General features: G+C 41.5%; 1 protein-coding gene and 1 pseudogene across 1 annotated transcript in view; both read right to left on the reverse strand.

The window, feature by feature from the left end:
- Positions 1–211, reverse strand: LOC112553794 (annotated as a pseudogene).
- LOC112576553 (supervillin-like) overlaps positions 1–8,019 on the reverse strand; it is a 56,738-nt gene extending 48,719 nt beyond the window's left edge. The window contains 4 exon segments of the mRNA XM_025259104.1: positions 3,989–4,472; positions 6,828–7,086; positions 7,649–7,783; positions 7,877–8,019. Of these exon segments, the coding sequence (XP_025114889.1) occupies positions 3,989–4,472; positions 6,828–7,086; positions 7,649–7,702 (797 nt within the window). The 5' untranslated portion in view covers positions 7,703–7,783; positions 7,877–8,019.
- Positions 8,020–9,722: the final 1,703 nt, after the last annotated feature.

Genomic DNA, 9,722 nt, shown 5'->3' on the forward strand with positions numbered 1-9,722 from the left:
TAAGCTACAGCTACTCCCCATCCCTGTCTAGGAGGTGCTGCGATAGTAGGCCAACCAGTGATAGAGATGGAACAAACCACTAACACTCCGTCATAGGTCCGGATTCAGTTCAACATCGAAGTCCGCCAATGAAGAACGTATCAGATATTAACCTGATACATGTAGAAACAAATTCTACACTTTGATCTCAGCCAAAAGGCCGACAAGTGAACCACAAAACACGTGCAATGGAAGACAGTAGCGTCCTGCTTTCCGTGACATTCGGGTTTGGCAACTTAGCATGGCGTTTAAGTATTTAAGTATTTATTAAGCGTTTAACTTTCAATGTAGAATATCGCCATACATGTAAGAGCTTACTTTATATTCTGACTACAGTTGAAGATCCGGCTGACTAATGAGTGGAAACGATTTCTATTAGTACAATATGCAGTGTTACAAGTGTCATATAATAATTAATCCTTGGATGTAAATGAGTTGATATATTGATTCTTTTACTTTATCGTGTATTTACGCAGGGAGTGTTGTAACATTTCTTTTTATAAGAAAAAAAGGAAACAAGGGCTGCAAAAGACATGTACAGCTGTCTTTGTCTAGAATGAAAGGACGCGCTAATGTCAGGATGACTGCGTGTGTAATGGGTGCGATTATGAGCGTCTGTGACAGAGATGCTCAGTGCATGTAAAGAAACAAAATCGTAAATAAAAAGGCAAATATATATATATATTATTTGACAACTATCCCTGACTTGCCTTTCTAAAACGGGACGTCAATGACTATAGTATTAAAAACATACACGTCTCATCAATATAAAGTGGAATGGTCTAAAGTCCCACCACACGACAAATGTCTCTGCAGGACTGGCATATTTCATATTTGCCCTTTAAAGGATTACCTAATTTAAATGTCCTCGGATCAAAGAAAAATATTATAAAGCATCTTCTCAAACCTTCTGCATTGTTCCTTCACATAGCTTCGACCTGCGAAGTCACTGGGCATGGCACAGATTATATGCTCGAAACGCGCCAGACGATAACTCAGATTTAGAGCCGTTCACACAAGCTGTATGGTCAGTTCTCTTTCTGCCGAACAAACTACCACTAATATATTCACGACAATGACAGAAACACGATACGAATCTGGGATGTGCGCAGTGTTGCGCGTCATATCCACGGTACACCATTTACTTCACGGACATGTATAGGTGCATCACGAACTTGTATTACTGGACTGCTGGCAGACGTTTTTCCAGTTAACTCCTAAAACGAGGCACCAGGCTGCAAAGCTTCCAGTTTAGTCACATGCTTTGTAACAAAGGAGAACTTCGTAAGAGGCTAAGCATTGGTCTTGGCAGACAGCAATCCACCTATACACGTCCATGGGTGCACTGCTGTCTGTCCACCGAGACCAACGGTTAGCCTCTTGCGAAGTACTCCTCTGTTGGTCTCGGCGACTGAGCAATGTGACTAAAGCGGAAGCTTTGAACACACCTGTCTCCTTTTAGTAGTTAACTGGAAAAAAAAAATCGTCTGCCAGCAAACTAGTAATACAAGTTGGTGACCTACTTAAAATGGGGGCCCATCATTTCGACCCAAAACCACATCGCTGAAGCTATATCAACCCGAGTCGAATCAACATACATATGCCACGATCAATCGTTCCAATACCAGTGACCTCTATAATAGGTACAAGCTTTTCAAAGCAGCTAGCGAAAGCGTGTGGCTGCGGAAATCACAATTTCCTTTTACTGACGCGGTCTCATTATCACGGCCGGCTGTGCTAGGAGCAGCATACAGCTTCTTTCGCACAAGAGTGTGGCAGACGATGACCGAACTAGGACTGCCTGTAATTATATGGTCATCCAGCACACACAACTCCAGTATGGATATCCATACTTTTTGACACAAATTAGTGATATTTTTGTAAACGCGAAAACAAACGAGTTCAAGTTTATTTTAGTGCTCTTTGCTTCTCTACATTTCTTGCTGGTATCTTCATCCTTATGTCGAACTGTTTTACTGCCTGTGGCCTTTTATATTTACCTACGACCTTTTTTTATTTGACTGCCAGTCTTCAACGTCCACTGCAACGGTCAGGGATTCTTTGACTTTACTGTCGTTTTTAAGAGTATAACTGTTAAGCACAGTGAGCTCACATCTGGCGGGAAATAAACTATAATAATAATAATAATTATTATTATTATTAAATCTACACAGTAAATTTTCCCCTCAATGCTAACAGCGTCTCGTTAGGGTCAAAAAGGTTTACATCCTGTACAAATCGCCATCGCCAGGACTTCCTCGTATCATTTCCTGCCTGGCAACAAGCCTTTATTTCTGATTGCTCGTAATATTTTAAAATTACTACTGCGACCTCAGGCCATCTTAGTTTGTGTAAAAGCAGCATGTCTAAGCTCTTTCAAATTTAAATCTATTATCCTTGGAAGCATTATATTTTTAAAGCGCCATGTGTACGCACCACCACACGCACGTACATACCGTCTATCTCTATCACACACACACACACACAGGCACGCGCACAAAACACTGAAGCAAACTGTTTACTGCTCGGTAACTAGGTTAAACATGTAATCAAAATAAAACTGAGCAGAACTTTCAAGTTAAGTCTCCCGTAATATTTCCTAATTCCAATATACCCTTTCCATCGCTCACACGTCACACGCCAGTCTGCGAACATAATTTATCTTAGAGGTCAGGCTGCATTCCACTATGGTTGGCACGGCAGTGGCATTTAGTTCGCGCGAACATAGAATACTCTTCGTTTAACCACAAATATCTCAGAATTTACATAAAAATCACTTAGCAATAACTGGTTAGCTAAGCATTAAAAAAAGCAACCGGACTAAATTTTAAAAAACCAATGAAACATACAATTTATACACTACAGAATCACGCTCACGTAGGAGCGCGAATGGGAAGATGGGCAGAGAGGAGGATTAAGTATCAAAGACAGCGAGGAAGGGGATTAGTATTTAACGCCGAGCCAGCAACTAAGACTATATCATGACAAAACAGCCTGTAAACAGATGACACACGCAGAGAAAGTTTGTGTTTAATGCAGTGCCAGCAACAAGGACTTGGGGACAAAACCTCCCAAGTGATATAACCATAACTTCTTTAAAAAGTCAGCACAAGAAGTACACAATATGTAAAAGAGTGGATACAGCGTAAAAAGGAGTGGTGAAGCCCAAGAAGGCCAGCAACAAACCAGAGAGAGAGAAAAGAATTATCTTAAACTGATGCTCCTTAAAAATGTAAAGACTGCTGCCAATAGGACAGACCTGTCCTTGTTTCGCTGAATGAGTGCTGCATGAATTTTATCAAACTGGACCACCAGAGGGTGGTCAAAATCATTGGAAAGGAGTCAGATTCCACCCGCCGTCATAAAGATTATCGTCCCGCTCCAGAATATTTATCAGTCTTCTCAGCTGTTTATTGATATGCTCCAACTGGCCCCAATTGCTGCATTCATTTTTCTTTGTAAGCGAAAGACTGACCATAGTATATTATTTCGCCACATGTTGAACTGGTTGCTAGTTTGTGCTCATATTAAGAAACGCCGTTGCAAGCCTACTAGTTGAGCACACTTTTTCTCTCCCCCCCCCAACCGCCTCTGTAAATTTTTGTAACGATTGCGCGTCACTCGTTTTCTTTTTTGCACCCTCTTAACAATTGTTGCATGTTTTGTCTTCTAGCGTATTTTCTTTTTCCTTTACTTGTTCGTTTTTCTTAATACTTTATTGCTCTTTGTAATTGCACTGCTCGAGCGTCTAATGTGATTGAAAGTTGTGTTTGTTTTAAATCTGTTATAAAAATATATATATTAAACCTATATAATAAACAGTATCATAATATTTAAATGCTATAAAATGTCTAGCTTTCCTAAAATACTAAATGTTGTTATTCTACAACAGCAAATATGTAGTCCGCTGCTTAATGTATTTCAAGACAAATATTAAAAACTCGCTCACCTTTCAGTGTGTGTTTTACGATCCGCAAGACGGGATCGCCGCTTGCTCTCGGTATTTTTCCCCGACTCTGGAATGTCCGTTGAGCTCTGGCCGCCAGTTCCCTCGTCCCACATGGAAAATGGTATTTTCGAAACTAACTTGTCTTTATCCTGCGTTGCGCTCGAGTCTCCATGACTTTCTAGGTGTACACATTCTGCATTTGGAGGCTCTGTACTATCTTGACTCTCAATGGCTCGCTCTCCTTGGCACTGCACTGTTTGTGTTGTTTCAGTAATAATTTCATTATGCAATATCCTAAAAGTATTGCCATCTGACACACTTTCTGTGGACTTCATTTTCTTCAGGATACCACGGGGCTCTGAATCTCCACGGGTGAGCTCTATAGCAGGTGTCTGCGGTGAAAATGCTATTTCTGTTGCTGCTTTTACAGTCCTCGTGTCCTGCTCTAATAATGGAAGTGTAATGCTAAGAGTCTGCCGCGATTCTGAAAGAAAAAAGAACAAAATATGATGCTATGCTGGATTTAAGTCTAGACATTGTAAATAAATGGTCTGTTAAACATTTAAGTACGTCGTAAGGAATGTTTGCTTTAATCTAGAGGTTGAAACAAAAATATTTATATATAAGGTTGTGGGTTAGGTTGACGCTGCAGAAGAGTATGTGTCACATATCTAGTCAGAGTGCTAGGACTAAGCGCACGTGCACGGACAAAAGTTTCCGGAATGCGTGTCTCTATGATGTTAAAAAAAGAAGAAAAGGTGTGACGGGAGAGGGGAGAAGGAGTTAGCGAGCAGGAGATTGGGGGAGAGAGAGAGAGAGAGCAAAGGGCGAGAGGATGTGAAATTGGACGTTTTAATATTCTATACTAAATATAATGTAGTTAGCTCCCGTCATTTTTCTCCTAGACCTTTACATTAAAAAAACAAAAACAAAAAATCAAACTCGAAAAGCATTCGATCAAAATTGATTTACCAATGCATACAGGTTTTGAGAAGTTGAAGTAAATATATCCATGAATTATCAGTTCCTACTCACACGAAGGACAAATAAACTGTCCCGTGGACCCCATGTCGGCGTCATATCGCTGGGGATCCAATAAAGTTGTTTTTAATAGGTGCTTTAAGCTTAACATTTTGTGAACAAACTCACATTGTTTGTGACATTTATGTAGTTTCTTTGTACGAATAAACTATCCAATGTTCTTCTTGTAGTTTTCATGTCGATGTTGCTAACTTCGGGTGGGTGCTGTCCCTTGTTCGCTTCGTTCTGATCATGTATGTGTAGGTGGATTGCTGTCTGTCTGCCAAGACCAACACTTAGCCTCTTACATAGTTCTCCGCTGTTAGTCTCGGCGAGCCTAAACAAAGAATGTGACTAAACCGGAAGCTTTGTAGTAGCATGCCTCGTTTTAGTAGTTAATCTGAAGAAATTGTCTGCCAGCAGTCCAATAAGTTCGTGTTCTGATGAAGGTTCGTAGCTCTTTCTATCCCCTGTCTCAGCCACTTTACACAGTCGCAGGAGTGGAGTAGGTGGTTGGGGAGAACTGCGAGCATAATCGGTGAGGTGCCATGGCAGTCGTTGTCCTCCATTAGTCCTGACATCTGGTGTTGTGTCCGGTCAGGTTGCCGTCGCTGCTCTCCTTGACGGTGACGATGTTGTCAATTTGGTCCCAGCTCTGCTGCTGCTGCTGGCGATCTTCCTTTGGTATCCCTAGAAGTTTCTTCTCGATAGGGTTTGTGTCGCCGTTTCTCACTTCCATTATTGACAAGTCCAGCAGTTTCACAAACAGTCGTCCGCTTGCTGTAGACCAAGCATCTAGCACTCTCTCATGCTCTCTGAGACGATTTAATCTTTGTGCATTTAAGTTGGTGAGATTTTCTGTGATAAAAGTTTTTGAACGTTTAAGTCGACTGCGCGCTTTGCTAACATTGTCTCTGTCCTTGCGCGACACAAATTTGACAATAACTGGTCGAGGTTTATTTCCCTCATTCTCCCTATTCAATGAATGGTCGAGATTTTGACACTATCAGACCAAGCACATGCTGAATCATACACAATACTTTTTTTTCACAATCAACAGGGGGTTCTTCCTTTGTATCACCATGTATTCCGAATACTGTACTCGTACTAATTCGCACCGTGATATATATATATACTGTTATAGCGCGTTGATTTGTTCTTTTTTGTTCTGCACACTATGTTTTCAAACTCTTGTCTCTTCCTCTAAGCATACGACTTGTTTTTGAGTTTGCTGTAGCAGTTATTTCAGTTGTTCATTTTCTGCTCTTAGAACAAGGTGCTTGTGAGCATTTTTATTTTATCGTCGATTTGTAGTGCGAGTGAACACGTACTGTTCTCTATCAGTAGCTTCAGAGAATCGGTCGCTTTCTGTAATATTTCCAGCCTGAGCTGGAGACCTTTCTTTTCTTATCTTTTCTTTGTTTTGGGGGCATAACCAGACCTCTGTTTATCCAACGACTTGAGTTTGTTTAGTTCAACCTCACTACGTTCAACCTCTTAGTTGAACCTCGCTACAAGTAAAAGTTCTTATTTTCGCAAAAAAAAACCACAGCAGATGCAGAAAAATCATTACGATCATCCCATGAAATAGCCTTTTCCACTGTTTTTAAACCATCATCAACATCGGAGATTGAATATTAACCAAATTTTCTCCGCCACAAGCAGGAACACGACCATCCGCCAAGTTGAACCAGATAGCTTGATTGTTTTAGCGCGCATTACACCAAATGTACGCCATAACGAACATGAAATAAGCACAGAAACATGACACTGGCTGACAAGAAACATCCCTAGTTGTAATCATATGCTTATTACTTACCAAGCGAAGTATTCTCGGAGCTTATTGGCAGGACGTCGGCAGTGGTAAATGAATCGCGACGCGATCCCGGTTGGGAAGAAGCTCGTGAGCCCGAGTGCGAGCTGCACTGGGACAGGGTGGCCTCGGCGTGAATCATCATCAGCTCCTGCTGATCCTTGATGCGTAAACCAATCAACAGCTCTGTGTCAGGCGGCTTCACCAGTGACATAGCAAGAGGTGAGATCCTTGAGGCCTTCTCCAGCTCTTCTGGTGTCACCGGCTGTATGAATTAGAAAGAATGCTGTCAGTGGATTGCAGTTGTTAATGTGGCAAGCATGGTACATTCTCAGGCAACATGCTCCAGCTTTTCTTTCGCACACGAAGATACAAAGTGAAGCAATCGCCTTATCGTGCACGCATGCACGCACAGAAAGACTTCTGTATATGATATAGTCAGCATACAAATTGTAAATGTGCATGTTGCAACACTGCGGAAGACGACTGCCGTTTCTCCTGGGTTACTTGCTCCAGTGAAAATGGAACATTAACTTACTTCGGCCGCTATTCCATACTCAAAATTCTATCAAACACTTAACCATAACGCTTAAAATTGCAATATATTGTTGACACAGAAAGTAGTTTGGCTGTAAGACTAAACAATTTTCATCCCAGGATAGATGGTAAGACTAAACAATTTTCATCCCAGGACAGATGAATTTTTTTTGTCTAACATCCATAATCCGATTCTGCGTATCTTCACAATACATTGTCTTTATCTCTCCCTGACTGAAATAAGTATGCACGCACATCATCTTGTGCGCAACATTTGCGAAGAAGCTTACCTGGGTGTTGAAACGGGACGTGTGCGCACGCTGTCTTCTACGCGGAGCAGACATACCCACTCGGGCTGATTTGTCTCCATCACTTAGCTTTTCTTAGGATTCGAAAACAGCTTAACCTTCTCCGAGAGGCTGAGTCTGCAACCCATGAAAAGTTTCAAGTGTGAAAGAATTGATGAAATGTATACTTCAATAAAACGCACATACACGTACGTGTTGGCGAAAACTTACTTGACCAGTTGATCTTCTTCCGAATCATGTTCTAAGGAAGGAGATTTGGGTCTGTTAATCACTTCTGGCTGTGGAAACTTTTACAGGAACTGATACCATTTTCTTCTCTTCTGCAAACACTGCCGCCGTCTTGACCTCATCGTCAGTGACGGGCTGCGTTCGTGATCGTTCCCTTTTTTTCCGGTCGATGTACCGCTTAGCTCCACTAGCTGATTTCTCTTTCTCGCGTTCTGCCCTAGCCTTTTCATCCAATGAGCGGAAAAGGGCGGCCTTGGATGTAACACTCATACGTGATGGATCACTTTCAGAAACATCCATTTCTAAACTCAGATTCCGTAGACTTTCTGACGGTAAGCTCTCTGCTTCAGAACCTGACAAAATTCCAGAGTCAGCATGGGAGTCTTGCCTGCAGACTTCAAGCGTTCTTGCCACCAGCATCGGTACCAAAGGTTCCCCTTCTGGAATAGCATTAAGTTCTTTGGCTGTCACTGGCAAAGTCTTGTAGCGATGGTATCTGTCGCGTCGTCTGCGCTTCTCTGGTGCCAGGTGCTGTGGAAACTCGGTATTCCTGGTTGGACGAAGTTTCCCCTGCGCTTGAAAATTAAGCTGGTCAAAAATGCTCTTAGATGCATTGCGGCGCACAAGTGCACGAAACTGGCCCACTGAATCAAGACTGAAACACAAACCAAACCAAAAAAGAAAAAGAAAACCCTAAAACAAGGAACCCAAGTCAGTTATAACAAAATAAATAAAAATTAAGAGATAACATTCAATGAACATTATCAAAGAGACACAGGGAGTCAGTAGGAGGGTGAGTGAATAAGTGATTGGGTGAGAGCCAGAGAATGGGAGGAAGATAAGACAAGACTGAGAGAGGGGTGGGGACGTGGAGAGAAAGAGAGACAATAGGGACAGACTTTCAGCGCAGGCTAATCCCCTTAGCTGAATAGGACGCAAAAGATGGCTTAACATAATTAACTTTATACCCAGGACTACTATACCTATGCACAGAACACAGTATCATTATAACTTATATGTAAACACAAAATTATACAGTTACAGAGCGATTTCTATTCGTAAGGTATAAACACACTTCAATAATAAAAAAGCCATTTCCGCAGTTTCTAGTATTTTCACAAGGTTTTTAAAAACTATTTTCTAGCGGGATAAATGGACATACATTCAAATCGGTTCCTTCTTTTATGAAGATTTCAAAAGATTATCTCTTCGTCAGTGCTGCGTCTTAGCTTGGATGAGTGAGTATGGCGAAGTTAACAGTATATGCTATATACTTTCTAATAACAATGTTTACTTACCCCTTACCCCACTAGCAGATGGTGAACTGAAGGCTTAACATGAAATTGCATAAGCACACACTTATCGGTAGGCATCAAATGCGTCTAATGCCAAACTACCGTGCTTTCTACTTAATATTGTTTGTTGAAAACAGGTCTCAAACCCCTCTAATACCACAACTTCTTGTCTAGTTCAAAGCTGGGCACGCCACTCTTGCTACCATCAAACCTTTTGCAATTTCGGATCGTCCTGCGTGAGCCTCATAAATCCACAAGGAAGAAACTCAAAAAATCTCTTACTCTTCTCTGATTTTGCTATGCACCGTATGTATTCGAGGAAACCGAATTCACAAGAATCACAAGATCAATACGGTCGTCAACTTTGTGAGCCAACAAGAACTCTTTCAGACAATAGAGAAATTTAGTTTGGTCAGGTGATCCAGCACGACACTCTCAAACTATCTTTCACGAGAGCTAAAAGGATGGTCAACGCCGCGTAGACAGAAAAACATTGCCGCTCAAAATATGCCTCTGTTTCAGCAATTGTGTTT

This window comes from Pomacea canaliculata, linkage group LG1 (genome assembly GCF_003073045.1).
Source record: "Pomacea canaliculata isolate SZHN2017 linkage group LG1, ASM307304v1, whole genome shotgun sequence".
In the NCBI taxonomy this organism is placed as follows: domain Eukaryota; kingdom Metazoa; phylum Mollusca; class Gastropoda; order Architaenioglossa; family Ampullariidae; genus Pomacea; species Pomacea canaliculata.